Below are 25,296 nucleotides of genomic sequence, written 5' to 3' on the forward strand. Positions count from 1 at the left end.
GACACTGATTTGTTTTTTGTTTTTTCTAAAAGAACTATATACATTTTGTGTGCCAGTTGAAAGAAGCTTCTAAGAGAACTTCAACGACATAACATGTGTGTGATTTGATTAAAAAGTATCAAAATAAGAGAGCCGCAAACCAGTGTCCCGCCGTTAGGGGATAAGGCTCCACAAACTCCTGCCCTGTTACACCACATGCATTATCATGGATGTCATACCGAGTGCTCGAAATGTTCACTTTGGGCATTATTAAACGCTCTAAAGTGAATCTGGAGAAACAATAGTGCACATTGAATTTCAACAAGATGCAGATCTTGAAAAACACGCACAAAACGTTGATAGAACAAGAACGATGTTATTACCCACTTGCCGGCCGGAGTAGCCGAGCGGTTCTAGGCGCTACAGTCTGGAACCGAGCGACCGCTACGGTCGCAGGTTAGAATCCTGCCTCGGGCATGGATGTATGTGATGTCCTTAGGTTAGTTAGGTTTAAGTAGTTCTAAGTTCAAGGGGACTGATGACCTCAGAAGTTAAGTCCCATAGTGCTCAGAGCCATTGGAACAATTTTTTTATTACCCATTTCTCTGTACTCATTGTGAATTTTCGGCTGATGATCAGTGTATAGTGCGAAGATTAAACAAAGTTTGGTTTAGATATACCGCATTGCTGTGCTCTCTTCGTAGATTACGTTCGAATAACAGTAACCAATTATTTGGGAGTCATGTCCATCAAGCTGCAGATGCAGCAATATGTGAAGAGGACGAAATGCTGTCGAGTGTAGTGTTCGCAGAACACTCATTTGGTTGATCCGTCTCTTACTTCCAAGGTGCTCTTAGTGACACTTGCATTGTGAGTTACTGCTGCTAAAATATTGGTTTCTTTTTTTTTCATCAGTTTCTAAACATTCTGGGGGGTGGTCCTTGAAGTAACAGAGACGCAAAAAAGTCTCACGCTAAAAGATGCGGGTGGTGTGGTCCTAGTGATTAGGTGGCGACGTGGGTGTCCACTCCGTCCCTTATCGTAGGGCCTTCTAGCTTAACACGGTTCTGCTCTCGGCTTCTGTTATCGTTTCTCTCCTCGGAACTGAGTCAGTCTCACAGTGGGAAGGTACGACATGCATTTAGGCATTCTTGTGTTAGTATGTGGTATTCCACTTGCTCACTCGTTACTCGTATTACTTTGGTTAATTTAATCTCACGATTTATTCGGAGCTATGTGACATACTACTGGATTTGCTGATCATGTCAGGGTTTTCATGGAAGGTGTTGGATTTGCCTGACACCTTACAAGTTCTTCTCCTTTTTTGGCGTAACAATTTCTGAAACATTTTTATAATGTTTGCAAAGACCAATCGTGAGCGTTTGGCACACTTTGGATACTCTTTAGCTTACAGATCGAATAGCTGGCATAATAGTTTCGAGGCATTCACCGTAAGCGATATTCACTTTTTCGACTGTCGGATACTTTGTGAATCTCTCAAAAGGTTTACGAGCAAGTCATCTGACTGTTAGAAGAGCAGAACACAGTCTCGTGAACTTTAAGCGCACCGATAAGTAGAAGAACCATTCCCGAGTTACGTGTTCGCTTGATTTTTGTTTAATAGAGCAGACGTACACTATGTGATCAAAAGTATCCGGTCACCTGGCTAGAAATGACTTAAAAGTTCGTGGCGCCCTCCATGGGTAATGATGGAATTCAATACAGGGTTGGCCCACCCTTAGCCTTGATGACAGCTCCCACTCTCGCAGGCATACGCTCAATCAGGTGCTTCGAGGTTTCTTGGGGAATGGCAGCCCATTCTTCACGGAGTGCTGCACTGAGGAGATGTATCGATGTCGGTTGGTGAGGCCTGGCACGAATTCTGCGTTCCAAAACATCCCAAACACCTATAGGATTCAGATCAGGACTCTGTGCAAGCCAGTCCATTACAGGTATGTTACTGTGCGTAACCACTCCGCCACAGGCCGTGCATTATGAACAGGTGCCCGATCATGTTCAAAGATGCAGTCGCCATCCCCGAACTGCTCTTCAACAGTGGGAAGCAAGAAGATGCTTATAACATCTATGTATGGTTGGTTCAAATGGCTCTGAGCGCTATGGGACTCAACTTCTGAGGCCATCAGTCCCCTGTAACTTAGAACTACTTAAACCTAACTAACCTACAGACATCACACATATCCATGCCCGAGACAGGATTTGAACCTGCGACAGTAGCGGTCGCGCAGTTCGAGACTATAGCGCCTAGAACCGCTCGGCCACCTCGGCCGGCATTTATGTATGACTGTGCTGTGATAGTGCTATGCAAAACAAGAAGGGGCGCAAGCCCCTCCATGAAAAAACGACCACACCATTACATCACCGCTTCCGAATTTTACTGTTCTCTCTATACACACTATACACACCGGGAATTCGCCATACCCACACCCTGTCATCGGGTCGCCACATTGTGTACCGTGATTCTTCAGTCCACGTTTTTCCATTGTTCAATCGTCCAACATATACGCTCCTTACACCAAGTGAGGCTACGTTTGTCATTTATCTGCGTGATGTGTGGCTTAGGAGCAACGGCGCGACCATGAAATCCAAGTTTTCTCACCTCCCACCTAACTGTCATAGTACTTTCAGTGGATCTTGATGCACTTTGGAATTCCTGTGTGATGGTCTGGACAGATGTCTACCTATTACACATTACGACCCTCTTCAACTGTAGGTGGTCTGTGTCAGTCGATAGACGAGGTCGGCCTATACGGTTTTGTGCTGTACGTGTCCCTTCACGTTTCCGCTTGACTATCACATCGGAAACAGCGGACCTTTGGATGTTTAGGAGTGTGGAAATCTCAGGTGCAGACGTATGACACAAGTGACACCCAGTCACCTGACCACGTTCGAAATCCGTGAGTTCCCCGGAGCGCCCCATTCTGCTCTCTCACGATGTCTAATGACTACTGAGGTCGCTGATATGGAATACCTGACGGTAGGTGGCAACACACTGCACCTAATACGAAAAACGTATGTTTTTGAGGGTGTCCGGATACTTTTGATCATATAGTGTATCTGTAACCTTTTCTACTGTCGGAGGGATAGTGGTCTGCGGCGTTGTTATCTTGATACTTTTGATCAAGTCTCATATATGTTATGTCACTGAAGCTATCTTAAGAGCTTCTTTCAAATGGCAGTCCCGTTAGAAGAAACAAAGTCGGTGTCGTTATTCGGTGAATTTAAACGATAAAAATAAGTTGCGAACGTCAGGAAATCCGCCATATTGTCTGCCATAACTTGGAGAAAACCGCACCTTCATATATTTATTCTTTATGGATATATTGGGGTTGCCTGTCTCAAGGACGTAACCAGGTTTTTGTCAAAGGGTGGGTCCCATTTGTAAAGGATGACCTTTTTCATTTATTCTGAAAGTGTTCACGACGGTCGATAAACCATTTTTCTCGGTGGTGATTTCGAAGTTTTCACCAAACATAGATACGCTGAGGTGACAAAGTCATGAGACACCGATATGCGCATATACAGCTGGCGGTATTACCACGTAGCAGGTTCGAATCCTACCTCGGGCATGGATGTGTGTGATGTCCTTCGGTTAGTTAGGTTTAAGTTGTTCTAAGTCGAGGGGATGACCTTCGATTTTGAGTCCCATAGTGCTCAGAGCTATTTGAACCATTTGTGTATCTCGTACACAAGGTACAAAAGGGTAGTGCATTGGGCGAGCTGTCACGGCCGCACGACGGCAGTTAACAGACTTTGGACGTGAATAGTAATTGGAGCTAGACGCAAGGGACACTCCATTTCGGAAATCGTTAGGGAATTCAGTATTCAGAGATCAATAGAGTCAAGAGTTAGCCGACAATACTAAATTGGAGGTATTACCAGGTCACCACGGACGACGCGGTGGCCGACGGCCTTCACTTAACGACGAGAGAAGCAACGTTTGAGTTGAGTTGTCAATGCTATCAGGCAAGCAATCACTGCGTGAAGGTTGCGCAGAAATTAATGTGGAACGTACGACGAACGTATTTGTTAGGATAGTGCGGCGAAATTTTGATTTAATGGCCTGTGGCAGCATACGACCGATGGGAATGCCTTTGGCAACACAACGACATCGTCTGAGGCGCGTTTTCTGGACTTGTGCTCGTGTCGGCTGGGCCCTAGACGACCTGATCAGATGAGTCCAGATTTCAGTCGGTAAGAGCTGATGGTAGCGTACGAGTGTGGCGCAGACCGCACGAAGCCATGGACGCAACTTGTCAACTGCGCGCTGTGCAAGATGGTGGTAGATCCATTATGGTGTGCGATGTGTTGACACTGGGTCCTTTGGTGCAGTTGACTATCATTGACTGTAAATGGTTAAGTTTTGCTTTTCTGAGACTACAAACAATCCTGTTGGGGGAACATCCGCAACGGAGTATTATACCGGAGGTTGTTCAAATGTTCAAATGCGTGTGAAATATTATGGGACTAAACTGCTAAGGTCATCAGTCCCTAAGCTTACACTCTACTTAACCTAAATTATCCCAAGGACAAAAACACACAGCCATGCCCGAGGGAGGACTCGAACCTCCGCCAGAACCAGCCGCAGAGTCCATGAGTGCACCGCCTCAGACCGCTCGGCTAATCCCGCGCGGCACCGGAGGTTGAAAATACTGCTTCAGTTGTAAAGTTCTTTTGTTATCACACGACCGGTTTCGGGCTTTCATTAGCTCAACTTCAAGTGTCGAACATGCTGCTGTGGCTCTGCGCTCATAGGTAGCACCAGCGCCTAGTAAACGTCCACCTCGGCCTTGGATGGCCATAACATCAAGTTCGACACCTGAAAATGAGCTTATGACAGTCCGAAACCGGTCGTGTGATAAAGGAACTTTACAACTGAAGCGGTATTTTCAACCTCTGTAGTTCTGAGACTATTTGCAGCCATTCATGGACCTCATGTTCCCAAACAAAGATTGAATTTTTATGGATGACAATAGGCCCTGACTCTGGGCTGCAATTGTTCAATCGGTCTGAAGAACTTTCCAGCGAATGATTTGGCCAACCAAATCGCCCAGCATGAATTCCATCGAACATTTTCGGAACATAATTTAGAGGATATATAAAATCCTGGACCAAGAACACTTTCGCAGTTATGGACAGCTGTAGAGGCAACATGACTCAGTACTTCTGCAGGGAATTTCCAACGACTTGTTGAGTCCATGCCAGATCGAACTGGTGCCCTACGGCGGGAAAAAGGTCAGACAGTATGTTAGGAGATATGCTTTGGCTTTCGTCACCTGATTTGGTTAGGAGGGCTGTATTTTGGGAAACCACTAAGAAGTACTCATGCCCTAGTTTTCGTTCAACCTGCACGTCATTTTACATCCTCCTTCTTTCAGTCTGGATTTGAGCTGAGGAAGTGATCAAGAATGGACGAGCGCAGACTTCTTGAGACACTATGATCACTAGAGACAGGGTTTTTTTTGTAAAGAGATCTCGATTCGACGGACAAGCTAGAACAATTTTTGGTGCGAAAATGCATAGGATCCGGAATTATTCAACCTTACACACTCCCATTTCCTCATTTAAATATGCATCTGCCACTTCTTGCATTGTAAGAAAGATCATTTTCTGTATTGAAGAACGCCCCATCAGACGAATGTATGAGCCTAAACCGGGAGAATTCCTGTTATTATGTATTTATCGTATAGCTTATAGTGCCGGGAGTCTCTGAAGAGGTGCTCGGCTCACCTTCGATAAAGCTCTTTTTCATTTAAGTAGAGGAGCTGCCTCTTTAAGGGAACTGGAATCTGCCAGGAAAGAAAGGTATGCGGAAAGAATTGGCTGAGGTCCACTGAGAGGAACAAATCCCGGCATGAGAAACCACACAAAACCATTTTCAAGGTTGCCACCAAATGGACTCAATCCACATTGCCTCCCAAATCAAGAGACTGCTACTTCAGCGGCTCAGTACGCAGAGATACCCGAGTAGGTGGAGAATTCGGAAAAACTGGTTGTTGTACATTATTTTAAAATGAAATGAATCACAACAAAAGTCTGAATTCTGAAAGTGTATGTTTTTTTTCCTTTAAGCGTGTATATTTAATTATTTGATAGTGCATTAGTGCACCTGTATTTTAAGATTTAATTGTGCATGGAACTGCTGGCTTCAGTTATTATAGTACTACAAGAGCCTAAATAGATTTTGGACGAGAGAGGGATGCAGGGCGCAGTCGGCTGGGACGAATTCAAGCAGTCCGCTGAAAATATCTTTCACAAACGAACGAACTATATAATGTGCTGTCAGCAAATACTCCTTCCACCCTCCACAAACTCCTCCCCATCGTTCCCTTTCGTATCGGAACTAAACTAAACGAAACGGAACGCTGTCCGAACAGGCGTTGAAGTCTCAACAGCGCCGACCGACCGTCGTGTCATCCTCAGGCCACTGGCGTCACTGGATGTGGATACGGAGGGTCACGTGGTCAGCACACCGCTATCCCGGCCGTTGTCAGTTTTCGTGACCGGTGCCGTTCCTCCCTAGTCAAGGAGCTCCTCAGTTTGCCTCACAAGGGCTGAGAGCACGCCGCTTGTCAACAGCGCTCAGCAGACCGAGTGTTCACCTATCGAAGTGCTAGCCACGCCCGACAACACTTAACTTCGGTAATCTGAAGGGAACAGGCGAGCACTGCAGCAAGGCTGTTGGCTTCCCTATCGGTACTGGCTTTTATAACCGAATACCACCCAGGGGACCAGACTGGGCGATATTTTGCCATTTGGCCTATTAACTACAGAATATTGAACAAATTAAAAAAAAAGGGCAACCATCGCCTTTCGGCCGACATTTTTGTTGAACAACGCGGTTTCGGTGCCACATAGATTCAAGTGTATTTTGATGCACTGATTTTAATTTAGGTTTTGTAATGATATTTACTACTCCCTTACCGTGTGAAATACTGACATATTGCAACTCCAAAGTTCTTGTAGCCTCCAAATAACAAATCTAGTGCTAACATTAAACTACTGTAGACAGATACTTAGGCTATTATAGTAGTGCGTACATATTTTTAATTTACACGAATCAGAATCGGTTTTCCTCTTCTTTCTTATTACAAACTTATCCATAATTAGAAACTATCATAACTGTACACAGCACAGAAAGAATAAACGGTAGCACTTACATTAAATTCAGGTAAAAACTGACTTAATTAACAAATAATTGAGCTCTTGGCCTTGGTTAAAATAGGTATGGGCCATAGCTGGTAGAGTGCTATGGATGTATAGATGGTTTAAATTTATCGTTGGCCTTGCTGACTATAGACTGTTTATAACCCTTTTTCGTTGTATTACTGAAAATCAAAGAAATCTTTCAGTTTCACTACATGGCAAATAGCTTGTGTATAATTTCATGTAGGTGATAGGAGCAGGGAAGAGGTTGGGGGGGGGGGGGGGGGTGTCCTAACCTCCTGGCCCCCACTTTGGCTACGTCCTTGCCTGTCTCAGCTGCTTCACCCTGTGTGTATCCAACACGGTACCCGAAGTGTACACACCATTTTTGAAATGAGAAGACATGGTAGTGAAGAAGCTGCAGTATCACTTTTACTGCTGACGATATTTTCAATAATACTGTCATATGGTCGACGTAATAAAGCTATTTTCCAGGAACTTTCAGATTCAGAGGTATAATTCATTCTGGAAACAATCCTCCAGGTCGTGACTGCGCCGTGTCCCCGCAATATGCTTTCTTCCAATAGAAATTCTGTGAAATTCGGTTGGCAGGAGGCGAGGTACTGGCCATGGAAAAGCTGTGAGGGCGAGTCGTGAGTCATGTTGGGGTAGGTCAGTTGGTAGAGAACATTCCAGCGAAAACCAAAGGTTCCAGGTTCGAGTGCCAGTCCGGCACGTAGTTTTAATTTTCCAGGGAGATGCGTATCAGCTCACAATCCGCTGGAGAGTGAGAATTTCTTGTGGAAAGTTACAATGCCTTGCTCGAGGGAGCCATTGTCATCGCGTAACGTTACTGAATCATATTATAGTATAAGATGTTTTAATAGGATACAGTAAAAAAATTATGACAATGAAAGGAAATTCGGTGCACTTTAGTTTATTGGCGCTGGAAAGAACATCAAGGGGTTTTCGAAACTTATGCACTGAACTGGCACAGAAATCATTGCTCCTGTGTTCACAGTGTACGAAGACACCGAACAGATTTTCAGCCGACTGCCAGAGGAAGCGATGTTAAACTCTACAGGTGATGGCTTCATATTTTGTGTCTTACCTACGTTTGCTTTCCAACAGTTTTCCCGTATGAGCCGAGGAAAGCTTTATTGTCCGTATACTTAAATACACATTATAAGCTATCTTATCTTCTTACAGTCCCGTTTCTGTGGAGAATCGTTCCACATCCATTAACAGGCGCTGGCAATTCTGAATTGTTGCTGCTATCTAATAATCACCGGATTTATAAAATCCTAAGCGATATACGTGATGGAGGTAGTAGATCTGCACACAGTTTTCCTAGAACTCTGGTCCCTAAATTTGTCCAAGACGAGTAACGTTATCTTCTTTCTTTGAGAGAGTCCAATTTCAGTTCTTGGAGCATCTGTGTCACACTTCGGTGTGGGCTATGTTGATCTGTTACGGGCCTAGCAGAATGCTCGGGTTTCATTCTATGCCTCATCGTCTTGTCTGCTTCATAACGACCCAAAATACAACACCAGTATCTACAGTAGGTCTCACTAGGCTCCTTATCAACTTGCCCAAAGAACCTATATGTCATTAACTCGTTCGATATTTAAATGAAAACTTTTACGTATTTTATATAACTGAAAGCCTAATAAATAGTCACTAAACTTAATCATTAACTATGCGCATATTCGGTGATTTAATTAAAATGGATGATCGTAAAACTTGTCTTAGAGGTTTTACTGAATACAAACTAATCGCGATTAAGACTGGCGCGTAATTCAGTATACATCCTCGAGATATTTACGTATCCAGACACGGAAAGCCACAAAGAAAACTGCGTACACATACGCAATATGCCGATGTAGTAGTGAAAATCTATGTGATTTTGTCTGTGTAATTCGGTACATGAAACGGCAGCTTTGTATTAGGTTATTCTAGTCCACTTTCCACTTTACAGAGTCTGTAGTGATGGAGCGCAGCAAGTCACTGTCAGTACTCTAAGTAGGGAAGTATTTTCGCTTCAATTTTCAGCTTGCATAATACTGCGACCGACGGTTGCACGCTACCTCACAACGTTTCGTACGCCGGTTCCTTTTTGAGGAACGACGATGGTATTGGAAATGTTCGTTTAAGGATTTTCATACTCCTTTAGCGCACTGCTACTTACTGCAAACTACAAGTTGCAAATAAAAATGTAAAGCATGAACACTGAAGAGGGAATAGTTCAATCCGAAACCCACCTTGAATTTTTTACGCACAACGAAAGAAATGCACTATCAAAATTTTAGCTGACAAGGCGGAAGCATTTTTTAAAAACTGTTGTAGTTACTCTTTTTGTTGCACGAAGAACCATTTAGACCAGTCCTCTCTGCCTAGCGCGTGATCGATCGTAACAAGATGGCACAGAGCCGCGTGGTGCCAAAATACGGAATGGCAGAAGGCATACAAAAAATGTCATGTATCATTAATGTTTTGAATAAGAGGGAGTTCGTATCCACAGTTAAACTATTCTGTCCTAAGAAAGGTGACTAGAAGAGGAAAATAAATCCAGGCAGTATTTCATTTTATATTACAGACAACTTCCATGAACCCTGACTTTAATTTACTGATATGCTGGATTGACGCTTTCGCTGTTTTTATGGTCAGCAGTATTTAATGAGTTGCAGAAGCTGTGGAGGGAACCAGGGTCTATTTCTACTCCGCGACTTCCATTAAGCCGTTTCGCAGTAGGTAGGGGGTTTCGATCACTACTGTCCGTCGTGTCTTCACTTTACTGGCATACAGTGTGTAGTGTCATCTCATCTTACAGTAAAGCCCTTGGTTGCTTGCTGACATCGGCCGCCGCGGTCAACCATTTGAAATCAACATTAGGAGACGTAAGACAAATCGTCTCCATCACATCAGTTTTCTTTGTAGTAGACGGTGCTATTCTTTGCTTTCTTTCCATACTATTTCGGTGCTCGTTTATATTTTTACTTAACATACATCGATGTATAGATAAACATTTTTGTAGATGTAAATACTATTTCAGAAGCCCGTGCCATTGTGCTAACATTATTGGTTGTAAGTGACTGAGACAACATGTGCGTGTGTTGAACAATCGAATGCTATGTGTTTTGGTGTTCATTATGAAGCTCCACAACTGGTGTCTGTGATCGATCTTCTGATTATCCGCAGTTAATACACAGAATTGTGACTGTGGCCTCTGAGGTAGTGGACACGTCCTCTTCTGCGTATCGGGTATCAGTCTTATTCTTTCTTTAGCAAAGGTAGTAATTTATGCACCCGTGCCTCATGTGTTACAAGTTTCTTTCCAGATATCACTGATTTTTCTTTTATTTCTTTCATGTTCTGACAGAATGTCATCAGATCTTGTAGTACATCTACAGGTGAGCGCAAGTCGCTCAAGACGTGGGATAAAAGCACCTTTAACCACTACTAGGAACTCTGAAAGTTAGCTAAAGTTCTAAGTTCATAGGCAGCTCTGTCTTGGCACTTTGTGATTTCTATTCTTTCCTTAACGAACAGTGATTACGTTTAACAGCTGTCTCAACGTAACTGTGAAAACAGATGCGCGGGTCTCCTGTGACATGTTAATCAAATCAGTCCGCTTACAACAGGAAATGTTGAATGAATAAGGTATTCACTTGTAGTGCTGTACTGAGGAGGTTGTTTTCTTTTTCTCATGTTTCCGTTTTTTCGCTAACGCCCACACTGTCGCAGCTTATCTCGGTCTTACTTCATTCCTTGTGATGAGTGATACAGTACCGCTAATGATAACTGATGGTGCAATTTTGACGTCACGCGGGCACCTGTCGTAATAGTAACGGGAATCTGGAACGTACAGAGCGGTTGGGGGGGGGGGGGGGCGGATGGGTGGTGGTGGTGGTGGTGGGGGGGGGGGGGGGACGTGAAGGAAAAGACACATTATTGGTATCTTTGATGATAGCAGGTGTTTGTCGCAGCACTGGAAACAGAATTATGTGCCCTTTCCTCCCAATTGCCGCTAGCCTATTTAAGGAAGGAAACAAGGAAACTGTGGTCAGTACAAGAACGGGAGCTTTAGTGCAAAATGGACGCAAATGTCGAACAAAGGCAAGTTTTCAACGTTATACAAGTTCTATGATTCTCTAGCAGTTAGGGGAAGTGTTTCAGCAAAAGTCTTAATTATTAACGTACCTAAATTTAAGGCTCGTGCCAACAGAAAAAAATAAAGTCGTATGGTGTTGACAGGGAGTGGCTAGACGGAAAAGTATGCTTTCTTCCTGTGCTTTGGGACGATTTCTTCGCAAAGTGTTCTTGTTGGGCATCAAGGACAGTATATACAGTATACACAGTGCAGTGCCGCGCTATTTTGTGAAGTTAGTATAGGAGGAAGAGAATCAAACTCAAAAAAATTTCTCTAAAATGGGACGAAGGTGATTGCAGAGCTCAATCAACTGGCTCATGTCACCTTATTCCAGGAGAAAATGCACAAAGCTTTCGTGCTTAATCAGGGATACTGATGTATTACTTGATGATTTTGGCAGGTAAGGCGCTGCCTCTCTTCCATATTACGATCGAATATTGGTGAGAATTTCCTTTAATGCCATGATTTTAATTCGTATCAGAGTTTTATCTCACCAGTGACAACGGAGGCGTGTTAGACAAGTACACTTGATGGTTACGCGCAGTGCTCTATCGATCACGTCTTACAGGCAACGAGCGAGAATGTTGCTCTGGAGAGCAGATGTCTTCGTACCATACAGAAGGCGTGTGCAGGAGAAGAAGACCATGCCAACTAGCCGTCACTGAGGAGTATGGACATCGCTCGAACGGGACTACAGGGGAAGATGTGCCAAGATTAATTAGCGAGTAAGATACGACTACATACAGGGTAACAGTTATTGAACTACACGAAAAAAACTTGAATTAGTTACAGACTACGGCGTCCGCACCTTTTATTCAACTAGTAAACGTCAATAAAAATATCCAGATTTAGGTTATGAAATGTTCGATTGCCTGCCATCATTGGTGATGATGTAGCGTAGACGAAGAGCGAAAACCTGCATGACCCACTCAAGTGTCGAAACATTGATACTCTCGATGACCTTTTGAAAGGCGGTTTCAGCTCAGAAATGATTTTGGGGTTATTGCTGTACACATTGTCTTTAATATAGCCCCAGGTACCTAAGAGCCAGCGGCCCACCGAACGTTGGCTGGGGTGATGAACCACGCTTCTCACGTTTGAGCTAAGTACAGCTGTTGACATGGTACGCATGTACCGTTTATTTTACATTTTACGCTAGTCTTTTGCCCTTTTGGCCATTTTGCATTAATATCAGGCCACGCCTCTTTAGGAAATTTGTAGCTTAGTATGTTCCGAAGAAGGCGTGGTTATCCACGTCAAAACCTAGGTCAACACCCGATTTCCATTTGCAATCGAGGCGGATTATTTATAATCATTAGATTTTATTTCATGTAGTTCAATAATTGTCATCCTGAACGTTTCTGAATAACAATACCTTGAAAATCGACTCAGTCTTTCTCTCTTGGAGGCCAGCTTGTCATCATTTTCCACTATTTTACGAGGGGCGTTCAATAAGTAATGCAACACACTTTTTCTCGACCAATTTCGGTTGAAAAAATTCGGAATTTATGTGGCGCATCGTGGAATATTCCTGCTTCAGCCCCTATAGTTTCCTAACGTTCCAATAGCCAGCGGCGCCGTATTCCCCTTGAAAATGGCTTCTGCAGTGGAGGTGCGTTCCTAGCAGAGAGCTATCATTGATTTCCTTTTCTTTAGTCTTGCTTCCATTATCAACTGCAACGTCTGAATTGCCTCTCTGGTGTCTTACTTTTCCTAAAGCCAATCTTATCGTCATCTACCACCTCTTCAATTTTATTTTCCAGTCTTCTATGTATTATTCTTGTCAGCAACTTGGGTGCATGATCTGTCAAGCTGATTGTACAATAATTCTCACACTTTTCAGCTCTTGCAGTCTTTGGAATTGTGTGGCTGGTATTTTTCCGAAAGTCAGCTGCTATACCGCCAGCAGCCTCATTCGTTTGTTTGTTGCCACTTTCCTCAACAATTTTAGAAATTCTGATGGAATTTTATCTATACTTTCTGCCTTATTTAGTCTTAAATCTTCCAAAGCTCTTTTAAATTATGATTCTAACAATGGATCCCCTATCTCTTCTAAATCTACTACTGTCTCTTCTGTCACATCAGACAATTCTTCCCCCTCATAGGGCCTTCAGTGTACTCTTCCCCGTGGTCCACCATTCACTTCCATACAGTGACATATCCCACACATACACTCTCGGGAAGCTTTTTCTGAATCCCAAATCAATATTTCATACCAATCGAGATTTTTCAGCGAGAACGCTCTGTTCCCCTGAGAAGGACTAGATATCTTCTTTTCTTTAACAACTACCCGGTTCACATCTTCTTACAGCTGTTTCATTCTCAGTTTTGAAGCTAAGCAAGTCACAGTTCTATTCATTTTAGTTTTCAACAACGCTTTCACTTATCTAATACTCGGTGCGAAGTATCCAGTCCAGTCCATAGGGAAGGTCTTTGATGTCTACCTCACCTTCTCGGAATGACTACATCCTCTGAAAATGTTAGCAAACCCTGAATTTTATTTATTCTTTACGTTACTAAGCGCAAAATCTGAACTGCTTCTCTAATACCATTTTCCTTTCCGGAAGCAAAACGTATCTTCGTTCAGTAACGCCTCAACTTTTCTTTGCAATTAAGCTTACAGATCTCTGGACAGCACCTTATAAATGTGGCCTAATAGACTGATAATCTGTTACATTTAATATTTATTCTCTAGTGTACTGACATAAAATGATGGTAACACTTTCGGAAAACTGATGGTATGTCACACATTCTATTGATTTTTGACACCAGGTCAGATGAAATTTTAATTTCGTTCCTCTTAGCGATATTAGCAGGCCCCAAGTCATAACATCAACTCTTGCCGAATTGCCTGATCTTAGATTGTTCTGTAATCCGTCAACCTCAGATCTCATTATTGCATCATCTGTTTCTTCCACATCAACTCAGATCCATTACACTTCGACACAGTTCTAATCCATCGTGTGAGTCTTCGGCATATTCTTCCCCATCTCCTGTAAGTTTCTCCTTTTTCACGCACTTATCAGAGATTTCACCTTTGTTTCTTTTTGTTAGCGCCTTTTCGTAGCACACTTACAACAACTTCAAGGTCCGATGAATTGGAATACACCCTGAACTCTCCTTGTTTTTTGTGCCACCGATTTCACTGTAACCGTGATGTGTTGTTGCGGCACGATTATTTCGTCGTCATTACGTTCCTCTCATCTTTTCACTTAGCGCATTGTCACTCTCTTGTTGTTGATCTACACTACTGGCCATTAAAATTGCTACACCACAAAGATGACGTGCTACAGACGCGAAATTTAACCGACAGGAAAAAGATGCTGTGATATGAAAATTATTAGCTTTTCAGAGCATTCACACAAGGTTGGCACCGGTGGCGTCACCTACAACGTGCTGACATGAGGAAAGTTTCCAAACGATTTCTCATAAACAAACAGCAGTTGACCGGCGTTGCCTTGTGAAACGTTGTTGTGATGCCTCGTGTAAGGAGGAGAAATGCGTACCATCACGTTTCCGACTTTGATAAAGGTCGGATTGTAGCCTATCGCGATTACGGTTTATCGTATCGCGAAACTGCTACTAACGCTGGTCGAGATCCAATGACCGTTGGCAGAATATGGAATCGGTGGGCTCAGAACGCCGTGCTGGATCCCAAAGGCCTCGCATCACTAGCAGTCGAGATGACAGGCATCCTATCCCCATGGCTGTAACGGATCGTGCAGCCACGTCTCGATCCCTGAGTCAACAGATGGGGATGTTTGCAAGACAACAACCATCTGCACGAATAGTTCGACGACGTTTGCAGCAGCATGGACTATCAGCTCGGAGACCGTGGCTGCGGTTACCCTTGACGCTGCATCACAGACAGGAGCGCCTGCGATGGTGTACTCAAAAGGAACCTCGGTGCACGAATGACAAAACGTCATTTTTTCGGATGAATCCAGGTTCTGTTTACAGCATCATGATGGTTGAATCCGTGTTTGGCGACATCGCGGTGAAAGCACATTGGTAGCGTGTATTCGACATCGCCATACTGGCGTATCACTCGGCGTAATGGTGATACTAGTTACACGTCTCGGTCACCTCTTGTTCGCATTGGCGGCACTTTGAACAATGGACGTTACATTTCAGATGTGCTACGACCCGTGGCTCTACTCTTCATTCGATCCCTGCGAAACCCTACATTTCAGCAGGATAATGCACGACAACATGTTGCAGGTCCTGTACGGGCCTTTCTGGGTACAGAAAATGTTCAACTGCTGCCCTGGCGAGCACATTCTCCAGGTCTCTCACTAATTGAAAACGTCTCGTCAATGGTGGCCGAGCAACTGGCTCGTCACAATACGCCAGTCACTACTCTTGATGAACTGTGGTATCGTGTTGAAGCTGCATGGGCAACTGTATCTGTACACGCCATCCAAGCTCTGTTAGACTCAATGCCCAGGCGTATCAAGGCCGTTATTACGGCCAGAGGTGGTTGTTCTGGGTACTGACGTCTCAGGATCTATGCGCCCAAATTGCGTGAAAATGTAAACACATGTCAGTTCTAGTATAATATATTTGTTCATTGAAAAGCCCTTTATCATCTGCATTTCTTCTTGGTGTAGCAATTTTAATGGCCAGTAGTGTACGTTTTACTTTATTCTGTCTCAAATTTTCAATATTCCATTTCATTGTGTAATCCTTTTTCTTTAAGAGACAAAGGAGTTACAGACATTGGTTACGAGTGAACATTGATAGAAATCATCTGGCAAAGTTGAAAATTTGTGGCGGACCGAGGTTCTAATCTGAGTCTCCTGCTTGCTAGCTAGACACAGTGGTCAGAGCAACTCCATGGACTACCCTAGCACGCCTCCCATCAGATCTAAATTTGCAGCTTATCCACTCACTACTTATGTTGTGCGCCTTGCCCTTACCCTATTACTCGTGGCATTCAGCCGATTTCCGGAAGAGTTTGAGCCTGGTATGCATCTGCACTGAAGAGATGACCGGTCGTCTCGCCATAATTATGCACATTTCATCGTTCATGGGTGGTGGAGCATCATCTGCTTAAACTTGAGTTTCCTTTATACTCTACTATATGATTTCTAAATATTTGTCCAAACAAGATTAGTACTGCTGATACTTCATTAAATATCCCCAGTTTTTGCAGATGAACCGTTATTACGATTTTGGGAGATAGTGTTAGCCACAACAAGGCCAAATTTATTGCAAAACTGTCTCTTTTTCCCCTCAGACCTCCAATAATTCCTTCCATTGTCTCCCTTACTAGAGTATTTCAGTGAACTAGTACCAACAATTTATATTCATACCTTCCTATTTATTTTGTGAATTGCACAGTTGCATCACAATATTTCAGTGACGTAGCACCATCAAGTTACCTTCAAATAGTCTTATTTATTTTGTGAATTGCTCAGTTGCATCATTCACTCAAATTTGGTGATATTAGATCCCGATGTGTGCACATGAACGTGAAAACAATTGTTGACGTCAGTTCTTAATCAGTTCTGAGAAGAACAACTCTGTCTCTGAGTTTTTCACATTAATTCACCTTCGTTCTTGCTACTCATACTCATCTCAAGTATAAGTTTCGCCATTCATACCATTGCTACAATCATCTGGACATAAATAGTCGTATTTGCGTTTCGTTGCAACAATACCTAATTACACTCATCTCTCTTTCCAGTTTGCAGTGCAACGTTCACATTTATAGCTTTCGATATTGCACTTCATAAAACATTAGCTTAATTTTTGAGTGCTAGTTACAGCTTCCTGCTTCACACTTTGACCATCTCGTCAAAGAAATCAGAATCGATGACTAGCCAACTTTCAAAATTATTTTCGAAGAGGTCGTAATCATAACAATATTCATTAGTTTACTCATCTTGAGCGTTAAGGGGCGATCTGGTTTAAAAACTTGAATAAAGTTGAACTTATTACCCGAAATCGTTTGTAAACAACTTTAATCGTCGACTACCTGTTTCGGTAAGCATAATCATTTATCTAAGTCTGAAGATAGTAACCGTACTTACCGAAACATTACTCAACAATAAAGGTTGTTTACAAGCGATATTGGATGAGAAGTTCATCTTCTTTCAAGTAACTAAGAATATTTTTTAGAACACTGCGCTCGTCGACAATACAATTTTTGTGTATATGATACAGTGCCGGCCGATGTGGCCGAGCGGTTCTAGGCGCTTCAGTCTGGAACCGTGCGGCCGCTTCGGTCTCAGGTTCGAATCCTGCCTCGGGCATGGATGTGTGCGATGTCCTTAGGTTAGTTACGTTTAAGTAGTTCTAATTTCTAGGGGACTGATGACCTCAGATGTTAAGTCCCATAGTCCTCAGAGCCATTTGAACCATTTTGTTTTTATAGTACAGCGCTTCCCGTTGCCTTCTGCATACGTATGCCGTTGATCACTGCTGCGTCTTCAGATTTTAGGGATATCAATGCTCTTCAAGGGCAAGAGCGTGTCGTAAACCTCTACCCATAACTCTGCCCCTTTCAACGAGGACATTTGGACATGGCCATGGTTTTGGTCAAAGTTTACTATTGATAATAATGATCACTTTATACTTGCTTGAGGTAGATCCGACGATGCTCTCTCTTTTAACATGAGCCCCTTCCCTCCCCCTACCTAGAGCTCTTCGTAATATGAAGAATGTAATGAGATAGTTGCTATTAAATCTGCAATACATTATTCCATAATCATGTACACTGAGGCGACAGAGGTCATGGGATAGCGATATGCACATGTACAGATGATGGTAGTATTGCGTTCACAAAGTATGCAAGGGTAGTGCACTGGCGAAGCTGTTATTTGTATTTAGGTGATTTGAAAACGTTTCCGTCGTGAATATGACCGCACAACGAGAACTAACAGACTTTGAAAGCGCAATGGTAGTTGCAGCTAGACGAGTTTCGGAAATCTTCGAGAAATTGGATATTTTGAGATCCACAGAGTCAAAAGTGTGTCGAGAATACCAAATTTTGGGTTTTACCTCTCACCATGAGCGACGCAGTGGCTTACTGTCCTCACTTAACAACCGTTAGCAGAGGCGTTTGAGTAGGATTGTCAGTGCTAACAGACAAACAAAAACCACATGAGATAATCGAAAAAATCAATGTGGAATATCAGACGAACGTATCCGTTAGGACAGTATGGCAAAATGTGACGTTAATGGTGTATGGCAGCAGACGACCAACGCAATTATCTCTGCCAAAAGCAGGACATCGCCTGCATTACCTCTCCTGGGCTCGTCACCATATCGGTTGGACAATAAAAGACTGGAAAACCGTGGCCTCTTCACATGAGTTCCCATATCAGTTGCTAAGAGGCGACGGCACAGATCGAATGTGGTGCAGACGTCACGATGTCATGGACTCAAATTGTCGATAAGGCACTCTGCAAGTTGATGGTGGCTCCATAATGCTGTGGGGTTCGTTTATTTGGAATGGATTGAGCCCTCTGGTCCAGTTGAACCAAATGAGACGAAGTTCAGCCATTCCTGAACTTCATGATCTGAAACAATGATTGAATATTTGTGACGACAGTGTGCCATGTCGCCGGGGCACAATTGTTCCACGAATTGTTTGAAGAACGTCCTGGACAATCCGAGAGCATGATGAGACCAACAAGGTCGCCAGACAATAATCCCATCAAAAATTTATGGGATATAATCGAGAGGTCAGTTCGTGGACAAAATCCTGCAGCGGAAAAACTTTTGCAATTATGGACGGCTAGAGAGGCGACTTCCAATGGAAATGAGCTTTTGGCGTCATTGGTTGGGAGGCCCCTTAAGGGGCTGATCTGGCATCCTTGGTGCAGGTCTTATTACATTCGACGCCACATTGGGCGACCTGTGCGCCGGATGGGGATGAAATGATGATGGAGACGACAAAACACTCAGTCCCTGAGCGGAGAACATCCCAGATCCAGCCGGGAATCGAAACCGGGCTCCTTAGGACGGCAGTCCGTCACGCTGACCATTCAGCTGTCGGGGTGGACGACTTGTGGACTCCTTGCCACGTCGAGTTGCTGCACAATGCCGGACAAAAGGTGGTCCGCCACGGTATTAGGAGATAGCTCATGACTTTTTCCACCTCAGTGCATTTTATAGTGTGAGGCTCCATCATACGATTCCAGAAATAATTAAGCGCAATACTAACCTGGACTGCGGGCTACCTACTACCTTCTGCCTATTCTGAACAATGATAAGGTATTTATTTAATCATCATTGTAATTTTAAAATATTTGTTGAATCCTTCAGGGGAACTGACAGGTATCGAAAATTGTCAATCTACCTCAGTTAATTGTAGAATGTTCTTCCTAAGTCCATGTAGTTATCGTAAAGAGGAAATGCGCTAAGACCAGTGAAACAGAATGGAACAGCTCAGCACCATGTCTAACACCACTTGTTGAACAATAATAGGTTCTCCTCACCAAAACCCAGCTAGGTCTGAGTGAACCTCATCTCGACTTTGCTTCTTTATAATCGAGGATGTACTATAAGCGTTATTACATATTTCCTGAACAAGACAGTCTGCATCACACATTTTATTATGTTACTGGCTTCGTCAGAATTATATCATATTTAGATCTACGCGTGAAATAACGGAAAAAGAAGAAAATTTAGTAAAAGAAATAAATGAAAGGAATTACAGGTAGATTCACCGTATTAACTAAAATGTGTCACCGGCAGCGTCCAAAATGAGTTACCATCAATGGTGGTTACACGTGAATACGAGAGTACGACAGAATGGTTAACATCGCAGTGAAAAATATTGACGCTAAACCGTGTGCAACCGTGTTGGTGGTATACCAGTTATCATCATCATCATCATGTCCTCCCAAGGATTAGGTGTTGTAATCATCTGGTCCAGTCCCTATCATTCATTCATCCATCCGTCCATCCATCCCTTACAAGGTCTATATGGTTCTCTTTTCCAGTCGTTCAATAATTCACTATCTTTTTGGCGATCTATTTTTTTTGTCATTCTGTCAACATGATCCTCTCATTTCATACTATTCTCATCTGTCTTGTCATTAACTGAAAATATTTGAAAATATGACTTTATTGTTTCATTCCTTATTTTATCCATTTTATTGCAGACTCACATGAACTTTATTTCTGCAACTTGTACATGTGATTTTTTTTTGTTACTCTCTATGATTCTAAACCGTATACAAGACTAGGTACACCCATAAGTTATAGACTTTCATTTGTGTTCTTTTCTTTTTTTTCCCAAATTTTTTCCAATTGTTCCGTCGCTAGCTTGATGTTCATCAACCTTCTTTTCAATGTCTTAGTCGTAGTTAAAACTAATATCACATTCCAAAATTTTCTCATTTATTATTTCCGCCCTGACGGGATTCCTTCCACTGAAAGCCATTATCTTTGTCTTATTTATAGATATACCTAAGTTCTACTATATTGCATATCAAATTTAAAACTAAAATATGGTTGAATATGCTAAATATGACAAAGTGCATAATCCGATCTTGTTTTAAATGTTATTTTTAATGAAGATACTCTAGTTTCGTTGTCGTTTCCGGATTATTGTGCCGCCCTCGGTGTTAACGTACACCTATACATTTACTGCACCCTACAGTTAGGTCCACTCAATATAATGCAGTTTCTCTAGTACCGACGTTCATGACTGTTACAATAGCGAAAAGTCATTAACAGTCATTGATACCGAAGAGACCACGCAGTTACAGATAAACCTAACTGTAATTGCTTGCTGTACAATGTATTTGTTCAACAATGTATGTAAAATCCTGAAGCTGAGAAAACGTTTCAGTATACATGAGTTAACAAACAATAATTTCAATTACAATATGGATGGCTAATTATTTCTTCTTTCTTTCTGAGTTATCGTCTTCTAGAGAACATGTAGAAATTTCAATTCTTAACCTTTCATTGTTCCTTCCTTTTGTTCCTGTATTTCTTCATTGGTATTTTGTGTTTCTTTTACTTATCTTCAGACCATTTAGTATCTTTTCTTTTTTCTTTCCTCCTCCCGTAAAGTTTCAATTTTTTCAGACATTCCTCCTAAGTATTCCTCTTTGTATTAATCTTCTATTTGACGTTTCTTTCTAAATCCAAGTGAATCTTGACTCATTTTACAAAATATATTTGAAAATTCTTTTGGTTAAGCTGTTTCATACACTGTGTAAATATCTACAAAGAATATCAGTCTCCTCTTCCTCATTTTTTATAATGTTTTCTATGTTAAGATGAATGTTACTGTTACTTCTTAGCTGTAAACTTTCTGAGGTAACTAACAATTTCTTTGTATTTCTGCTTTTCTCATATTTTTGTACTATTTATTAAAAGTAACCATTATTTCTGCAATTCTTGGAGTGATCGCTGTTTAGTATTGCACAGTTCATACAAAAAAAAGCTCTGAAAGCTGTTTTTTGTAAGAATTCCGTTATCTGATCATTGCATTCGGTTTGTTTAATTTTTCCCATTAGCTTCCGCTACTCTTATCATCACCAGATACACTCTGGATTATAGAAAAACACGTTTTTGAAGCCGTAAGTGATAATATTAGGGATTATCACATCACGGACCACTTTAGGCCGACTTAAATGTCACTGATAAGACTTTTCTGCTGATTAGCAGTTTTATATGATAAAACTGAAAGGAAAACATGCTTGTTATTTTCATACTGCTTTTCTCGTCCAATAACAAGAACCGAAACAGTCCTACATAAAGCCTATCGAACAGATCGAGGCTTTTCTACCGTCCGCTGTAGAGAGGCGGAGCGCTTAATTCAGACTTCGAGATGAGAGGTGCAGCCAACTTTCGCATCATACAGATAGCTTTTCTAAATCGTTTTGCAATTTGTTTTGATCTTGTGATGACTATACTAGACGATAAATGACAGCACCATTTCCAAACAACTAAGACGGCTGCTCACATTATCTCCTGGATCGTTTATATAGATAAGGAATAGCAGAGGGCCTATAACACTACGTTGGGAAACGCCAGAAATCACTTCTATTTTTTCCAGTGACTTAACGTCAGTTACTACGAACCGTGCCCTCTCTGACGGGAAATCACGAATCCAGCTACATAAATGAGACGATATTCCTATCAGCACCTAATTTCAGGCCTCTTGTGTGGTACAACAGCGCTCAAGATGTATACGTATACGTTAACATTGAAGTCGGCACAATAATCCGGAAATGACAACGAAACTAGAGTATCTTCATTAAAAATAACATTTAAAACGGCATCTGATTATGCACTTTGTAATATTTTAATTTTAGCAGCACTCAAGACTTCGTGTGTGTAAAGAGCTAGTTGAGTTTCACAAGAATGATGTTTTTTAAATCCGTGTTGACTGGGTGTCAATGACTGTTCTCTTCGAGGTAATTCATAATGTTCAAACAAAATTTTGTTGTTGTGTTATTCAGTCCAAAGACTGATTTAAAGTAGCTCTCAATGTTACTCTATCCTGTGCAAACCTCTTCACCTTCGAGTAACTTCTGCAACCTACATCCTTCTGGATCTGCTTAGTGTATTCATCTCTTGGTCTCCCTCTACGATTTTTACCCTCCACGCTTCCCTCCAATACTAAATCGGTGTTCTACGCTTCCCTCCAATACTAAATCGGTATTCTATTGATGCCTCAGAACGTGTCCTACCAACCGATCGTTTCTTCTAGTCGAGCTGAGCCACAAATTCCTCTTCTCTCCAGTTCTGTTCAATACCTCCTCATTAGTTGTGTGATTTACCCATCTAATCTTCAGCATTGTTTTGTAGGACCACATTTCGAAAGCTTCTATTCTCTTTTAAGGTCTATTACTATTTATAGTCCACGTTGCACTTCTATACATGGCTACACTCCATACAAATACTTTCAAAAAGGACTCCCTGACTCTTAAATCTATACTCGATATTAACAAATTTCCCTCCTTCAGAAACGCTTTCCTTACTATAGCCAGTCTACATTTTATATCCTCTCTATTTTGATCATCATCAGTTAATTTCCCGCCGAAATATTAAAACTCACCTACTTTAAGTGTCTCATTTCTTAAGCTAATTCCCTCAGCATCATCTGTTTTATTTCGACTATATGGCATTATCCTCGTTTTGCTGTTGTTGCTGTTCATCTTATATCCTTTCAAGACACAATCCATACTGCTTTCGCAGTATTGTCGTCTATAGTATTTCCATTGCTATCGCGCAGAGAAGGCATTGATTGTGTCTTGCCGCTAGCATACTTTACACACGACTATAATCTCTTTGCATTTTCCGTCAGGTTTCGAGAAAAAGTTTCATTGTGGAAACTATTATATGCATCTCGAAGTCCGCGCTAAATTTCGGGCCTCTGTAAAAGAACGCCACTCTTGGAGATTTTGCATTTTTTAAATTTGGCATTTTTTTCGTTGTTTCTGCAACAGTGCCCTGAACCGTTTCGTGTACCAAGAGGGATTAGCTCCATCGTTTGTTAATTTACTTGGTATAAATATCTCAATTGCTGTCGATACTATTTCTTTGAATTCAACCCTCATCTGTTCCACACTGACGTTGTTAATTTGGAAGGAGTGGAGATTGTCTCACAGGAAGACAGTTTATCTGCTTTTTTGCACAGGCGTACTTTTCGTTTATTTTTTGGAGGATTTAGGAGTTAAAACATTCAGTCTCGCTACACTGACCCTGTGTTCACTAATCCCTGTTTCCTTCTTGATGTTCGTTATTAGCTGAAGATTATTTGTTGCTAAGAGGTTAAGTGTGTTTTCACAACTGTTTACTGTTCGCGTGGGATCATGAACTAACAGCTCGAAATAATTTTCAGAGAATGCGTCTATTACATTTTCGGCTGATGTTGATGCGTACCGTCTGATTTAAACACGTATTTTCGCGAATATATCGAGCGTAAATCAAACTCACCACGAAATATAACTGCATGAGTTGGGTACATGTTTGAAATTAAACTCAAGTTATCTTTGAAGCTTTGAGTTGGAAGCTCGATAAGAGGAAACAGTTATTATTTTATTTCGAAAAATGATCTCTGCCCATACTAACTCACAGGAACTATATACTTCCATTTCGGTGCAAGATAAACTATTTTCTCTGCCTCGTGATGACTGGGTGTTGTGCGATGTCCTTAGGTTAGTTAGGTTTAAGTAGTTCTAATTTCTAGGGGACTGACGAGCATAGATGTTAAGTCCCATAGTGCTCAAGGCCATTTGAACCATAAACTACTTCTAGCAGCAACAAACACGCCACCGCCAACTGTGTTTAGACTATCCTTCTGAAACAATGTTAGGTTCTTCGCAAAAATTTCACCTGCGGGTTTAGCCAGCTTTCAGTGCATATAACGGTTTAAGCATCAGTGCATTCTATTCACCATATGGGTATGTTCTTTCGGGTATGACCGAAGGAACAAACACCATGGTGGATTGTGACAGCCGTGAAGAATGAAATTTCAATGAATTACAAACATCAGCTGTGTATGGGACGTTGATGCAAATCAACAGGTGGAGTTGAAAATGTGTGCCCGACCGGGATGTCTGCTTACCAGGCACGCGCTCTGACCCCTAAGCCATGCGTACACAGGAATTAGTACGGCTGCTCGGACTTACCCTAAGCCCGCCCCGCAGCAGACCCACAATCTCAGCTTACTCCACACACTACGAAAGTAATGTTGCTTACCCACAGACCTCAGTGCTCATAGCAAGGACTATTCGCGCACGAGGTCGTGTGGGAAATGATGGTTGGCTTGTGATCGCCGAAATTACGAGTGTATGACGGGGACGTGCTTAGGATAAGTCTGCGCAGCCGCACTCATTCATATGTTCTCGGTGGCTTAGGGCAACACAATACACATATAGGTAATAGAAAGCACTGATGTTCAAAGCCAAGGTTCATTTCTGCGCGAATGCACACATACGCTCGAACACATGAGGGAATAGGCCTTGCCCTCAACATTGTGATTAATGGGCAGGCAGCACTCCTTTCGTGTTGCGTCGAGAAAGCTG

At 42.2% G+C, this 25,296-nt stretch overlaps 1 protein-coding gene across 1 annotated transcript in view; it reads left to right on the top strand.

Moving 5' to 3' along the window:
* The first annotated feature begins 11,178 nt into the window (after positions 1-11,178).
* The window catches only part of LOC126365976 (lipopolysaccharide-induced tumor necrosis factor-alpha factor homolog), a 52,878-nt gene continuing 38,760 nt past the window's right edge, over positions 11,179-25,296 (top strand). Inside the window, exon 1 of the mRNA XM_050008784.1 lies at positions 11,179-11,259. Within this exon, the coding sequence (XP_049864741.1) occupies positions 11,237-11,259 (23 nt within the window). The 5' untranslated portion in view covers positions 11,179-11,236. The remainder of the gene's footprint in view (positions 11,260-25,296) is intronic.

Source organism: Schistocerca gregaria, chromosome 1 (assembly GCF_023897955.1).
Source record: "Schistocerca gregaria isolate iqSchGreg1 chromosome 1, iqSchGreg1.2, whole genome shotgun sequence".
Taxonomy (NCBI): domain Eukaryota; kingdom Metazoa; phylum Arthropoda; class Insecta; order Orthoptera; family Acrididae; genus Schistocerca; species Schistocerca gregaria.